The sequence below is a fragment of the Corylus avellana genome, chromosome 5 (genome assembly GCF_965113065.1).
Source record: "Corylus avellana chromosome 5, dhCorAvel1.hap1.2, whole genome shotgun sequence".
Classification (NCBI taxonomy): domain Eukaryota; kingdom Viridiplantae; phylum Streptophyta; class Magnoliopsida; order Fagales; family Betulaceae; genus Corylus; species Corylus avellana.
In genome coordinates this window covers 24,590,093-24,606,343 of record NC_142494.1, presented here as the reverse complement: position 1 = coordinate 24,606,343, position 16,251 = coordinate 24,590,093, and the positions used below count along the sequence as shown (strand labels likewise).

Genomic DNA, 16,251 nt, shown 5'->3' with positions numbered 1-16,251 from the left:
GAAGAAGATTTGGAAAATGAAGATGTGGGTCTTCGAGGTGATGGAGTTCAAGGGTGGTGGTGGTGGCCGGTAGGAATGGTAATGGTCTGACAGTTGGGGAAGAGATTGCACGACAGTTTGGTGAGGTCGCGATCGGTGACGGAAATGGTTTTCTGGGTCTCAATGATGAAAGTATGCAGCAACTTTTGGGCTTGTGGAGGGGAAAGGGAGAAAAGAAAGGGAATGGGGATTAACGAGGTCTAACATCACTTTGGGGAACTACTACGGTTGGGAGGAGAAAGGAAATATTGAAAATGCTTCCAATTAATAGATAGAGAGGAAGCAGCTAGCTCATCTAACAAGATTATACATAAATCAATTGGTGCTGCTCAAAATCTAGCAAGCTAAGATTAGCAAGTTCACAAAGATCTTCTAGCCATTCATCAATTTGACTCCATCCATTCCTAACAGTTTGCTTTTGCTTTCTCAACTAGCCTTTGATGGAGAAGTTTTGTTTCCATTGTTGTAGTTATGGAGGACAGTACTTTTGACAACTTTTAAGCTCATCACCGTGTTCTTGCATGAAGCAAGTCATGCAGTAGCTTGCAAACTTCCGTGTGGCCAGGTAATAAGCTCTTGGTATAACTTTTTGTGCTTTCATGACATGATCGGATAGCTTGAATGAAACCTTATGAACTTCTTAAATAAGAAATTATCTGTTCTCACAAATTTTTATATGCATTATAGTATAGTAACCTTGGATTATATTGCTCTGCTGATCATGTATTATCTTACATGCAACTTTTGAGTTTGAATTGGAATTGATGTAGAAATATACTTGGTACATAAATGATTGTTAGTTGACCATTGGGCTTTGGCTTTGGAGTGATCTAAGAGTATAGTTTATCAATGTCTTTGGACTCCTAGTATGACATATCTTGAAATTTGTCTACAGCTAAAAATTGTAGATAACCATTATAATTTCTACTTGTAATAGTCTAAGCAAAATGCAAATGGCGAATTTGGTTCACTTGTTCATAATTTTAAGCCACATAATAAGGATGGAGCTACTGTTTCCCTGACTACAATGTTGTACTATGCTGCCTGTTTCTTAGTCAGGAGGAAAATTTAATTAGAAATAAATCTACAAATAGATAGGTCTTTAATTTTTTGGGTCTTTAAGATCAAAGCCTCAGCCTATCTATGAAGTTTTTGAAACAAGAAAAAAAAAAAAACAATTCCCATCCTCATTAGAGAAATCACTTATCTCCTGCATTTGTCAAGAATGTCAATGCTCCTCATTCTCTTCTCGCATTGTGTTTAAAACGCAGAGTCTGTAAAAACTTTCCTTTGGAAGCAACATTCCAACATGTGGTGTCAGCTAACTGCAGAATGCTTCTAATTAGGGCCCTCAAAATTCAGAAAACTTGCCTTTGTGAAGGTTCTCATGCAGCATAGGCTATGCCACAATGCGTTGCATTTTTTTCGGTTCTCTGGTGGTCATTTTAGAGCTGCCTAGGATGAAGTAATTAGCTGTTCTAAATTATTGATAATGAATTATTATTTAGAGATGAACATACTTATTTATAGATATTTAACATAACTTTCATACTACCTTTTCTTTTTGGTAAGTAATTTCATATTTCTCTTTCTACGGTAACAATGGGTTCAAGATATTATTGTTCCTGTCCATATTGTCTCATCTCTACTCTTAGGTTTTCTAACACCAAATTTCTACAGTAAAGATGGCTTATCTTGGATTGAATCTTGAATATCTTCATCCATGAAGTTCATGCTGTCTGTTTTTGAAAACATTGACTTGGGATTCTGACTATCTATGCTCTAATTTTACACTGATTAATGCCCTGTCATGATGACTGTTCAGGTTGAGATGCAAATGACTGACTTTAGGGCCACGTTTTATTTAAACTCGAGATGCTATTGCATTACATTTGATATTTAATTCCTTGTTCTGTGCACTGGTTTATGCTCAATCATATGTAATATGATTTAATTTAATGTGCAGGTGGAGGGGATCCAGGTTCACAAAAATGAGGGTGGGGTGACACAAACCCGTGGTGGGGTGTATTGGATTATCTTGCCTGCTGGATGTAATATGCTTTTTTCCCTGAAAATTTCATTTTTCATTGCAGGCATCCTTATTGTTCAATATGCTATATTGCATGGACATTTATATGAGGCAATTATAGGACAAGAAACAAAGTGTTGGAGTGATAAGTACGCAAGCACACATTTGTATCTCCTCCCCTGCCTCCGTCCATTATTGAGAACCTCACTTTGTCCACTTTATACTCAAAAGTGGACTTCTTTACATGTTTGAATTCTGCTTGACATGTCCAATTGTTTTTTCACTACGTCTGATGTAACTTAAAGGGCTATGGTTACTTCAGGGAAAGAAATAGCAAGAGAAGACTATAAAGGGAGGGAGGAAGAGAGATGTCAAAACCCAACAGCTAGGGCTAAGGGAGCAAAAGAGAATGAAAGGAAAGAGAAGAAGGGGCTGGAAAAACAGAGCAAACAAGCTCAAAAATAATTCTTGAACACAAAATTCATGAACTTCCTCTGAGCCATAACCTGAGCCCTCATATAGGTTTATTTTCCAACCCTTGACAGAAACACACCTAATACCCATTTATCGTAGAACCTACAATTACAAGAAATACCCCAAAACTACACATAAAATTAGATTCCGACCCACATGGAAAATTTCAAACAAGATCTCATTAAAACATATTCCCTGAATAAAAAGCTCCTTTCCTAAGTCTTCTGAGTTCTCCTTCTCCAAAACTTCTTTCTTCCTTTAAAATTCCATATCTTTTGGCAAGAAGAGATAGGGTGTAACACTAAAGTACTGTAACAAAAACTTTACAACTTAACAACAACCCTTCACTTATATTAACATGTACGGACCATCACCCACTTGTGGAAGTGCTTGCAGTGCTGAGTTTTCATGCAAATATATAATAATATTTTTTTTAATATATATATATATACACACTTTAGGTAATTAAATTAATATATATAAAAACCGGTTACTGGACCGGCCAGTAACTAGGGTCCCGGTTCCCGGTTCCGGTTTTCGAAAACCAAGAACCGGGTACTCCGGTTCCAATCCCCAGTTTTGGCCAAAAATAAAAAAACCGAACCGGGTTGACACCCCTAATGTATCCCATGGGGGTGGTCGACCATATCCCTTGCCCCTTTTTTTTTTTTTGCTTTTTTTTTAGTAGTTTTTGTTTTTTTTGTTTTAATTTCTTTTTTATTTTGTATATAAAATTTTAGTTTTAAGTTTTAGTTTTTTATTTTATTTTATTTATTTATTTATGTTTATGTTTATATTTACACTTTATCTCCAAAGTCATTTATGTTTATACTTTATCCTCAAAACTCAAAAGCATTTTCGAAAGTTTTGGTTGAAAAAATATTACATGCCACATACGTGACTCGGTTTCCGTCCAAATAGACGGATTTAATGGACGAATGATATTTTTACCAATATCAGATACATTATGGGGGTCTTTAATCGCTTTTTAAACATTAAGTGTCAAAAAGCAAATGTGTAAATACTTCATGAGGTAAAGTGTATTTTCGCCAAACTAAATATTAAAAACTTAAAAAATTAATTAATTAAAAAAAGGGTGGAATATTTTAACGGAATAGAGGAAAAACAAAAAGGGGGATTAGCGTGTTTTTTAGAAGAGATTGAGAAAATTTTGAAGAACTGGAACACTAAATATGTTTCACAAAGTTTTTTTTTCCTCAGCAAATACAAGAGCAACAAAACCGAACAACATAGAGAAAAAAACACAAGGCGGAAAACAGAAAGAGAAAAGAAAGGGAAGCGGGATTAAGGAGAAAGGAAATGAGAATGCTTCCAATAGATAGAGAGGAAGCAGCTCATACAACAAGATTAGGCATAGATTAATTATTGGTACTGCTCATAATCTGGCGAGCAACTTCACAAAGCTCTTCTAACCCTTCCTCAACTTCACTCCATCCATTCCAAACATATTGCTTTTGCACTGTTCTTCGAGTAAACAGCTTAGCACAACCCGTTTATTTGGAATTTTTGAATCTTGTCATACAATTGTAACCATTTAAAGTGTTGCAGTCTGCTGTGATTGTGAAGTTGCTGAAGAATCTTGAGGCGATCTTACAGGTGAATGCATAAAAGGCTTTGGCAGAACTTGCAAGGATTGAAGGCTACCTTCTAACATCTCTATCACCTTACCCATTGATGGCCGATCTAAAGGATTGGTTTGAGTGCACCATAAACTAACAATTATCATCTTTTTTATTGTGTCTTCTTCCTCCTCTGTTATATCTCCCAAATTTTCAAAATTCCCACATTGTTCAAGTTTCTTATAAATCTCATGTAGAAAATATGTTTGGCTGGTACACGAAATTAGAGAAAGTATATTTATGCTTTAACGTTCCTTTATGGGTAAGGGTCTGCAAAGTATCGAATCTATACATATATAGAAGTTGCAATATACGCCTGCCTTCTTGGACTTCCGAGCATCTTCAAAGTTGCCATATTATATATCTTCTCTTTTGATAACTTGAAAGCTAAGAGTGCCATGTGCTTTGTGGTGGTTTAGATGAACCCACAAGAAAAGCTTCAAGGCAATACTGTTTACCAAATTACCATCCCGATGATGGGTTGTTGGGCTGTCTGCGTCAAGTTTTGAGTGACGATGCAAACATAAAGTTCTAGAGTTTACTTTTGCTCACGCGTGACTTAAATCCCTTCCTTAATAGAATTTAATTAAACATTCTCTACGCGTGAGAGATAATGTTTAATTTTATAAACATTCGACTTTGCACTTTCATGGATAATTAAACATTCTCTGCGCGTGAGAAATAATGTTTAATTTTATAAACCTTCGACTTGCTTTTTCATGGATAAGAAATAGATCATATTATGGTTAAAATTTAAAGTTGATGCATCTAATAGTGTACATGATTATACATTATATAATTTTTTTTTAAGAATTGTCAATATTGCCTCTATTTACACAGTTAAATGCACTAATTTTAAATTCTGATTACAAAATAAATACTTTCAATTTCATTTGAAATGAAAATGATTCTATTCCCTCTTACATGCATACATGTATTCCTCTGTCAACATTGGTTTTGCAACAAAGTATATATAGAAGATTATGCCTATCAACAACAAAGTCTTATTCCTCTTGAAGTAGATTATCACGTTCACAAAGCTCTTCTAGCCCTTCCTCAACTTGACTCATCCATTCAAAACACATGGCTTTTGCACAACTCTTCGAGAAGACAGTACAGCACTACCCCGTTATTTAAATTTTTTTAATCTTATGATACAATTGTAACCATTTAAAATGTTGGATTATGTGATTGTGAAGTTGTGGAAGAATCTTGAGGCGATGAATCTTGAGGCGATCTCACAGGTGAATGCATGACAGGCTTTGGTGGAAATTGTAAGGATTGAAGGCTACCTTCTAACATTTCTATCACCTTACCCATTGATGGCCGATCTGAAGGACTAGTTTGAGTGCACCATAAACTCACAATTATCATCTTTTTTATTGTGTCTTCTTCCACATCTGTTATATCCCCCAAAATTTCAAAATTCTCACCTTGTTCAAGTTTTTTATAAATCCCATGTGGAAAATATGCATCGCTGGTTTGAGAGAGCCCACTATCAATTTTTTTTCTTTCTCCAACCATTTCAAGAACCAACATTCCGTAGCTGTAGACATCAGATTTGTGAGAGACTCCACCAAAGTACCGACTAAAGACTTCTGGTGCAATATATCCTATAGTTCCTCTCATGCCTGTCATTGACACAATACTCTCTTTTGTTTTGCATAGTTTAGCAAGGCCAAAATCTGAGATTTTTGGGTGCAAATCTTCATCCAAAAGTATATTGTGTGGTTTTATGTCAAAATGTAGGATCCTTGTGTTACAACCACGGTGCAAGTATTCTAGCCCTCGAGCAATGCCAATCGCAATGTGGAACATTGTCTTGCAATCCAACTGACAATTAGTAATTGAAGATCCTTTATCACCTATGAACCTATCAAGAGATCCATTATGCATGAATTCATAAATTAGAGCTCTTTTAGGCCTCTCGTAGCAGAAACCTAGAAGAGAGACTATATTAACATGCGATGTTCTACTAATGCTAGCCACTTCGTTGATAAATTCTTCTCCATTACCTTTGGACGCACTTAAGATTTTCACTGCCACCATACGCCCATCAGGTAGCTCCCCTTTGTATACAGAACCAAATCCTCCTTGTCCTACTTTTTCTTTGAAAGAGTTGGTTATTTTCTTCAAATTTGAATAAGTATATCGCTTTGGGGCCATCAATCCATAACTCTTTATGATTTCCTCTGTCTTGAAGTGATCATTCTTTGCATCTCTTTCCCACCAAACCATTGAATTACTTGAAAAGTATCCTCTCTTAAAGCTATAGATAATCACGGAAGAGATCACTGCTATCACTGCAATCCCTATGGAAATGCCTGCACACGAAGAATGTTTTAGGTCACGTACTTCATTCGGGCAGAAAAAAGAAACAAAGAAAAATTAACAAACAATATAATGTAGACATGACACATTCTTTTAAAACTTACGAAAAGATAAATTTATTTTCATTATAATATGATAGATTATAATAACTTTTATCTTATATTGATCATCATACCAATTGCACTTTTTAGCAGCCACTTAGTGCGCCCCGGAGCCGGAGATTGTTCTGCAATAAGAACACAGAACAATGTTACAACTAAAAAACAACGTGGAAGAGAGGGGAAGCATAGAAGCAATAAAATTTGATCGAGCTAGCTTTCTTATTCTTCTTCGTCTTTTTTAATTTTTAATTTTTTTATTTTTATATGAGTAAGAATGAGTACAAACAAACATCACAGTTACAAAAACAAAAAATTACATAGGGTAAAAAAAATCAAATATTAATAGCAATCCAACCATAACTATAAAGGGGATCCTCGAAGACCCACAAAGAACGAAATCGAAAAATGTTGTCAATCAAATATTGATAGCAATCCAACCATAACTCTAAAGGGGATCCTCGAAGGTGGACAGAGAATGAAATTGAAAAATGTTGTCAATAAAGTTGGTTGTAGCGGTTCATGGTGGACGGCGTGGGTATCAACAAATGAAACCCTTTTTGAATTAGCTCATAATCAGCTTATGAGAGAGCTTGGGAGACTAAGTGGTAGTTGTTCAATAGCAGAGGAAACATCATTTGGGGTGGTGGGTCAAAGAACCACAAAGATTAGAGATTTTTGAGGTGTAGATCTGGAAGTAAAATTTCTAGTGGACCAAAAGAGATTAATTTACAAAGATGAGGGAGAGGTGTTGTGATGAAGGAAATTTGCTGCAAGAGATCAAAAGGAGCGGCAAAGTGTGCAACCAAGGGCGCCACAACAGCGCGTGGAGTACACGTGCAAGGAAGGAGGCCGATGAATGGTTGAACGGCAACCAACGATGGATCGGAGTAGCCGTGTATGGGTGGTGGAAGTTGTGGGTTTTTAATAGATATAACCTTTAATAACCCGAAGAAAATATTAGAAAAACTAAAGAAGATGAAAAAAAAAAAAAAAAAAAAAAAAAGTAAAGAGGAGATGGTGAAGAGAAAAATATGAGGGTTGTGGTGTGGGTATAATGAGATATGACCTTGAAACATGAGTTTGAGGAATAAGTATGGGGTTGATGAAGTTTAACAATACGTGGCCAGTTTGGCTTAGCATGGGCAATAAGGCAAACGTGGCATGACATAAAAAAGAGGGACAAGGATCGCATGGCATGGTGTGTCCATTAGGTATTTAGTGTTGTCACTACCAAAAGAAATGATTAAGCACCATTGAGTGCGTTTGAAATCATTTATGTAGTCCAACTCTATTTAATATATATATATAGCAACACTAGAAGGTGAGGTCCGGATTATCCATATATAGCATAGCTGAAAATAGTGAACTTAATTTAGAGTGGAATTGGTGAATTCATTAATGTCTACATTACATAGATCACTAGATTAGAAATTCTATAAACCAGAGTCTCCTATTTTTCTTATTTTAATGGGTTGATGAGACAATTCTCATAATTAGTTGTTGGATATTTTTATCTTTAGCAAGATTTATCCAAATGCTGATAGATATTAGCTCGTCAAGTTAAATAGGGTGAAATGAGAGTGTCGTATGGAAATGATGAAACCATGTAATTTAGTGAATTTTTTTTTTTTTGTTTTCTTTTAATGATTTGAGATGAAGTTAACACACACGTGGATGGAAAAGTTCCATTTGAACAATAGCAATTAAGCGAATTCGCTGGTGTTTGTGTTGTACCTACATTGCCCACCGGTCACTTTACATCCATCACACAAACTGTTATCTGCCCAGCCACCAGAAGGGAACGATGTCGTTGTGACGGGGACGGAGAAGAAGACGAAGATCGCCAGAGAGAAGGCCATTGGGGGCACCGGAGATCAGGAGTGGAAAGTGAGGGTTTAGAGGAGTGAGTTGGCATGGATGAGATAATAGTGTGGCTGGTAGCTGGAGTACGGGTAAGAAAAGACTGCGCGCGGAGACTGCTTCCAACAAGGCCGCGCCTTTGGTTGACTTTTTTTTTTTTTCCTAGGCTTAAACAGATTGAAGATTGCTTAACATAATTGAGGTGCATGGCTTCAATGGCAAGGAAAGCCTCTCCAATAGCCTTTGCTTTGGACAAGCCGAAAGACCTAATTGACCGATGAATAGACAAAAATGGGTTTCTATGTGCACATGCATCTTTTATATACTTTTTTCTTTAATTATACAGTTGATTTTAGATTAACATTACCTGTTAATGACATAGATGATAGACATACATATGTGGTATGCATAAAAAAATATGTGAATAATATTATTTGAAAAATATTTTTTCTCTCTTAAAATAATATTTTTCTCTCTCTTTTAAGAATATTTATTTTTCTAAGTACGTATATACTAAACTAAATATTTCACTAACCGAATTTGGCCAATGTTATGCAATCAATCAAATTAAAAATAAATAAATAAATTGAAAAGGAAAATAAAAAATAGACTTAAATTAATTGTTTTCAAATTTAGTATAATTATCTTCTTTAATTATATTATTACTCTCAATGGGCTCACTATTCTAGTCTCCCCTATTTTTTATTGTTCTACTTTTATAATATTGTTTCCTAGTCAAGAAAGACAACTTTTAAAAATAAAAAACAAAAAACAAAAAATAAAAACCATAAATAATTGTCTTTTGCCGGTCCCAATATTGGACCCTGCTGACCACGCTAGTCACTATGCACGCACCTCTAGGATCGTTGGTTGCCAGTGTGAATTCAATCTACCTAACACAAATTAATTTAAAAAGTATGCCGTGCATGATACACGCCATGCAAGAAATTCGCAATCTTTTATATTAATTTTTTAATTTTAAATATGGTTTCTAGTCCAATATTTTTGCTTGCTGTACATTCAGCTTCTTTCTTTTCTAACAAATGATAAGAGCTAGGAATCAACTCTGGCTTGGTTCCACAGCCTTTGATCCCCGCCTAACTCCTAGGCTAAGTAGTTATGTTAAATTATTATTTATCTCAAAAATTTAAGTAAATAGAAAGAGATAAATTTAATTACTTAATCATTGCTTTAATTTGATCGAAATTCTAAACATTTATGCCATATTAAAAAGCCAAGAACCAGTACTCCATCGTTGACCGTACCAGACTAGATTTTTCTGATGCCAAGCCTCATGGACTTGTAAAGTTATGCCTCCTATTGATCCTTCCTCAAAACAATTACTAATCAACGAAAAATCACCCAATATCTGCATGTTATATATATATATATATATATATATATATATATATATATATATATCATGTTCACGTATAGGATGGATGCCATATATGGCCGAAAGCAAGTTTGGAGTTTTTCCTAAATGATTTATCCTAAACCAGAGTAAGAGCAAACTATGTTAGCTGCAGATGGATGGAGCCTTTTTTCTCCATTAAAGTGGCCACGCTTAAGCAAAAGGAGATACCGATCTGCATGCTAGCAACCGAGCATCTAAACAAACATGCAAGAAATGAAGCAAGAAATACAGCAAAATACTTACCTCTTGTTGTTAACACACAAGTGGATGGAAAAGTTCCATTTGCACAATGGCAAGCGAATTCGCTGGTGCTTGTGTTGTACCCACACAGCCCACCGGTCGCTTTACATCTATCACACAAACTGATATTTGCATCCCACCCCAACATGAAGCCGCCATTGATAGCTTCTTGCAGTGCAGTTGAATCGCCACTCGCAGGTTGAGCTGCTGATTGCAGAACTGGAACTTTAACGTTGTAGGCGCATTCCCCCAATGAGCTATTGGCATATAAATTGGTAACATCAGTGCCGTTTATGGAGCAATCAAACTGAGTAATATCAGACTGCTGCTTAGCTTGCTTTGTAAGAGAAGAAGAAGGGCAATCATAATAGAGCGTCAAGTTCGTAGTAGCTGAATCATAATGAAAGACGGTGAAACTGATGGTCGTATTAACGAACGTAGCAGGGCAAAGGGTGTTCCAGTAATCCACTCTAGCAACCTTGAGAGTCCGCGAGGCATTATCGACTTCAAGGACTCGGTAATTGATGAAAGTGATTTTGATGAGTGGGGCACCAGTGCTGCAATTTAACTCAAAAGCAGGGTGACCACAGTAGCTTGGCCTATTTGGTCCCCAGAAAGGATAAGTGAGGCCCTTAATGCCCGCACAATCAAATGGTTGGCTGCAGTTTACGTATTGCTCATCATCTGCGTACGAAGACGATGGGAAGTGGATCAAGCACAAACTGGCTGTTATCACCAACGACAGAGCGATGGTTGGGAAGAGATTGGGATGCATGTTGAAAGAGCGAGAGGGAAAGTGATTGCAAGTGATGAGATTAGAAATGGGAGAAGGGGAAGATGAAATGGCTTTAAACAATTCTTATGAACTGCATCATAATGGAGCTGGTGGGCTTCGACGAAGTTGGGGTCGGGGGTGAAATTTTTCAAAGAGATGCTTCTAATGGAAGTTTACCCAATTAAAAAAAAAAAAATAATAGAAAACTTAAAGAACTCCAGTCTTGCGCGTAATTTGGCCATTGACTACAGGTCGGCGCTGGAGTAAAAGTAGGGACTAATACTTTCGGGTTTTTAAGTGGTAACTTAAAAAAGTCATTTAAAACACGACTTGAAGATGGAGTGGGTTGGGACTCTTAACTAGTCAATGACACGGTGCTTCTGAATCGGTGAGTATAGCCTTAAACAAAGCCCCACTGGGAGCCAATAGACAAAGGTTTTCCAAATCTCTAATAAACCAATCACAAATGAGTCTCCCCATGAGACTAATGAGACAAATTGACAGTATGTCTTAAATGAGATTTATTGGGCAGATTATATTACGATATCAATCACCACAATTCCAGCCAAAGATATTCCAGCTAGAAAATACACCAGCTGTGCATGTAATTGACAGCTCTGCGCGAGGATCATGTTACCAGAGCAACGGCTTCTTGCCTTTCATAATTCAAATCTTCCTTATGTATATTTTAATTTAAATATTGATTGTATTGGAATCATCTCCTTCCTTTTTACTGTACAGTTTCCTTTTATGTAAACAACTATAAATACAAAGCCACGCCCGACATGATCTTTGGGCTGTTTTGCACTACAATTTCTGTGTTATTATAGAGACAACTTTGACTACAGAAGACTTTTACAAAACGTTGAAAAAACTCCCTCTTTATTACGCACCATTCGACCATGACATTCCCAGAACATTCTGACAAAGAAGCCAAGTCCAACTAAAAACAACCACTTTCTTGACACTTTCTTACCTCCCAAACATCCCCACCTCAAACCCAAAACTCTTTTTACTAGCTATTCTGCTCAATCTAGCTCGGAAATCGCTTTGTTGGCTTTGTTGAAGCAGAGAGATAAGAGGGGTAGATAATGCTGAATTGTTGCAAGTGAAAGAAACTAATAATGCAGAATAATAAAGTGGAAATAATAAGATAGTAACACAAAGATATACATAGTTCATAAAGATAAAGCTCTAAGGCATCATTAAGCTCTTATTTCTCTGAGTGGTATTTACAATATATATAACATGCTTCTATTTATAGGAGAATCATGTTGAATACAAATAGACTTCTACTCTAACAATGTTAATTAGTTAGGTGAGTCTTTAACTATTGAACTGTAACTCAGTGATAGTCTTCAAGTGTGACTCAGTAATATTCTTCAATTGTAAGTCAGTAATAGTTTTAAATTGTGACTATTATTTTTGAACTTCATGATATACTCTGATGCAGCGTGACTTAGTGGGCTGCAGTGAAGAATATCAATAAGAAACGGGATAGATAATTGTAGACCTTGAGTTTATCAATGATCTGAGAATTTTTTTTCAAAATATAGAGTCTATCTATGATTTCATGAAAAAATATGAAAAAAACTCACCTATGAATAATTCTTATTCAACAAAACTCAATAAACAACATAAATTGATAAACTAGAGGTTATAAGCATGTATTTATAGCCCAAAGACTCCTAAAACCCTAATCTTATTAAAACAATGAAATAAAGTCGGTTTAACCAAATTAAAACATGGAAACATAACATAAGGCCCCGTGTGCGATCGATCACAGGCACTACTGCGATCGATCGCACAACCAGAAGCCGGGTGCGCATAAGTGTCTCCGCGGGCGCTTGATTGCACTTCCAAGAGCTCTGCAATCTGCATCATTCTCCCCTTGTTAGAGAGAATTCGCCACCGAATTCGGCCAGTTCTTTTAACGGTCCTTTGGATGTCCAGTCAACTCATTCCATTCTCATCTTCTCAAAATCACAACAAGGCCACACCCCATAAGAAACATAATGGCTCTAATCATCAGCAGACTGCGACGATGATGTTGAAGGCCGCACCTCACCTTGCCTTGTAGACTTACCATACTTTTCTCATGCCTTGTCTTTCCCATATGCCATGAAAATCTTCAAATAACTAGCAACGACCCCGTCACTTTTTGATAGAACATTCCTGTGACAATCCTAAGTCCCTTTAGGGTATTTTTAGTTGACTCATAGATTTTTTAAAAAAAGGTTGGCTTAAGTTAACAATGAGAATGGACCACCGAATAAATAAATAAACAATATATTATTATTATTATTATTATTATTATTATTATCAAAAGTAAGTAATAATAATAGGTAGTAATACTAATAACAAAAAAAAAAAAAACTTCACTTTGGCCCTCTGAACTTCCACCCTTACAAACCCCCCTTGAACTTCCAAACCTCTCATTTTGGACCCCTGAACTTCCATTTGCTCTCAAATAGGACCATTCCGTCTATCTGAATCATTAAGATCAAACGGAATGCATATCATGTGACTTTCACATGATTTTTTAGGGTTCATTTACCCATTTTACCCTCACACTCACTCACCCTTACCCTTACACTTACAGTTACAACCATATATATTAAATACACTACCCAAGCTGTGCAAGAAACCCCCAAGAACGAGAGAGCACGAAGACCCACTACCCAAGCTGTAGAAAAAAAAATCAATGGGTTCCAACCATCCATTCGAAAAGATTAGGAAGGAAGTCGAAGAAACAAAGCTGAGGATCCAGCTGCCAACCTTGTCGACGACGGCACGACGGTGAAGAATCCCACACGACGGCAATACCCAGTACCGGTGAAAGTCGATTCTATCATCCACCGGCAAAATTACCCATTACCCAGTACCGGCGAGGTGACGACGGTGAAATATGGAGCACTCCGAGGGTGAGGTATGCGATTCAGGATCGAGCTATCCAATTTGCAAATATGGGAGCAAAACAGTTATCAAAACTGCATCAACAATTAAAAATCATAGCAAAAGGTTTTATGCTTGTGTTAATTATTTGGTAAGATGTGTTTTAGAACTTATTTTTTCACAGAAATTTTCTGCTCATCCTGTTATGCCAAAATTCTGTAGTAATTGGGTAAACCCTAATTTTTGTGACCCTAATTTACGTGATTATACAGAATGAAAAAAATCGTGATTGCAAATTTTTTAAATGGGTTGAACCTAAAATTTGTGTGTGCGGTAATCGAGCGATGTCGATGTTGATGGAGTGGCATAATGAGTTGAAGTCCGAAAGGGCAATGGAAGTCTTCAAATGCAAGCTCGAGCTTGCTAAGTACAAGTCAAAAATTGAAGTTGATGTTGCTAATTTTGAAGTTAAACTTCAAAGGGTTGAGTATGAGTATCGTTGGATGCAGCTGAAGTTTTGAGTTGCACTTGCATGTTTTTGGTGTCTTGTTGCTGTATTGATGTGTTTTCATTTTTCTAATGGACTTGCATCAAGGCTGATGTTAAGCAGCTGAAATAGACATTTTGTTGTCTTTATTTGTATCAGACTTATATGAATTGACCATTTTCGTAATGTTTTTTAGGTTTTAGTTATGTTGTAATATTTGTTATGGTTTGTATAGATTTTGTTGGCATACTTGACTATAGTATTGAAATGGATTTGTCCTCTAAATTGATGGTATTGTGACCCCAATTTATGTTATTGCTTGCTGTTGTGCTACCTTAATATTGGGAAATAAAACATTGGCTAATTATTGTCATCCACATGTTGTCAAGCACTACAAAATTTACACCAAATTAACACCAAATGTGTAAGAACTCCTAAACTAATCCAACTATCAAAATCAATGGAAGCACTACATATATAATCACAACTACTTAAGACCATGCCTTATTTAATTATAGTCCAAAAGTTGCATAAATGTTGCCAAAACATACATGACCATCAAAATTAACCTACAATTCATATCAATGCAAGCACTACAAAATTTACACCAAATGTGTAAGAACTCCTAAACTAATCCAACTATCAAAATCAATTCAAGCACTACATACATAATCACAACTACTTAAGACCATTCCTTATTTAATTCTAGTCCAAAAGTTGCATAAAATGTTGTCAAAACATACATGACCATCAAAATTAACCTACAATTCATATCAATGCAAGCACTACAAAATTTACACCAAATGTGTAAGAACTCGTAAACTAATCCAACTATCAAAATCAATGCAAGCACTACATACATAATCACAACTACTTAAAACCATTCCTTATAATCACAACTACTTACCATAATCACACCTACCACTTGCCCTTGTCCTTGTAGCCAATCCTAAGGTTCTTTTCTTCTTATTCCTAAATATGATAAATGCCTGCAATTAATCACATACAATCAGGCCCCTAATTTTTTTTAAGGGTTTAATTTATAGAATATGAAGAATTACTCACATTCGGTTTGTATGCATAATGTGTTGCTATTCTGACTAGCTGGGTGGCAGAAGGTGCATTTCTCACATGCTGGCTGATAGAAGTTGCTACTCCCACAGGTTGTGACTGTTGCTGTAATGCAATCTCTTCACATGGCCTAAATGCCGGCTATAAGACTTGCAGTGGTGCATTCGGTGAGGTTGGCCTAAATGCAGGCTGTGTTGTAGGCTGGGATGTAGTATGTGAGACATGCAGTTATGCAACAAGGCTGGCCTAAATGCAGGCTGGGATTCAGGCGGTGAAGGTGTTTGACTTATAGATGTTGAACATCTACCAGATTGTGATCTCCCTACCTTGCTTGAACCTGATGGTGTGTTCACTCTTTTTTTTTTTTCTGCCAGTAGTTGAAGTGTCAATTGAAGATCCATCCAACTACAAACACAAACAATAAAAAAGCAAAATATGTAAACCAATTTAATAAATTAAACATTATGCAGTAAACACTAAACAGTAAATATTCTCAATGAATAAGTCATTACCATGTCCAAATTCTAGTCAGTTGATGCATTATCTCTATAGTAATCTCTGACCTGTGATCTTTGTTCCTCTTGTCTCTACCTGGCAACACATGACCTCTTGTTGTGACCAAACTTTATGTCGTACCTACATTGATTCTTGTGGCCCCCCTTCTTAATTGAATTTGAATTTCTTGGTTCATCTGCACCTTTTGTCTTATTTTTTTAGGTCTGTCAAGAGCTGCCCTCGCCTTGGGTGGCTCAATCTTTAGTTGGTTGCTTATAGGCCACTGCTCTTTACTTGGCACAGCGAAGATAGTGTAATCATATTACTTGTAGTACTTCTCCTTGCCATAATAATCACTCAAATATTCAGCTGGGTCTCCACCTTAGTGTAAAATGGC

The 16,251-nt window shown here is 36.2% G+C and overlaps 1 protein-coding gene across 3 annotated transcripts; it reads right to left on the bottom strand.

The window, feature by feature from the left end:
- Window positions 1–5,352: 5,352 nt before the first annotated feature.
- On the bottom strand, window positions 5,353–10,906 carry LOC148585954 (LEAF RUST 10 DISEASE-RESISTANCE LOCUS RECEPTOR-LIKE PROTEIN KINASE-like 2.1). Of its 3 annotated transcripts, XM_088516405.1 has the most exons (3): window positions 10,151–10,906; window positions 7,846–7,900; window positions 5,353–6,494 (listed from the first exon to the last, which is right to left on the bottom strand). In XM_088516405.1, exons 1-3 carry the CDS (start codon window positions 10,904–10,906, stop codon window positions 5,353–5,355), a joined length of 1,953 nt encoding a protein of 650 aa, XP_088372531.1. The 3 variants fall into 3 exon arrangements, with proteins under 3 accessions (XP_088372531.1, XP_088372530.1, XP_088372532.1); XM_088516404.1 differs by lacking the exon at window positions 7,846–7,900 and having other exon boundaries at window positions 5,353–6,444; window positions 10,040–10,906; XM_088516406.1 differs by lacking the exon at window positions 7,846–7,900 and having other exon boundaries at window positions 5,353–6,506; window positions 10,135–10,906.
- Window positions 10,907–16,251: the final 5,345 nt, after the last annotated feature.

Bases quoted from the DNA above. Each gene is read 5' to 3' on its own strand.
- LOC148585954 (XM_088516404.1), bottom strand. From the start codon at position 10,906: ATGCATCCCAATCTCTTCCCAACCATCGCTCTGTCGTTGGTGATAACA. The intron at 6,445-10,039 runs GTGGCCACTTTA...TATAGCTTTAAG, and splicing joins GTATCTCCTTTTGCTTAAGC to AGAGGATACTTTTCAAGTAA.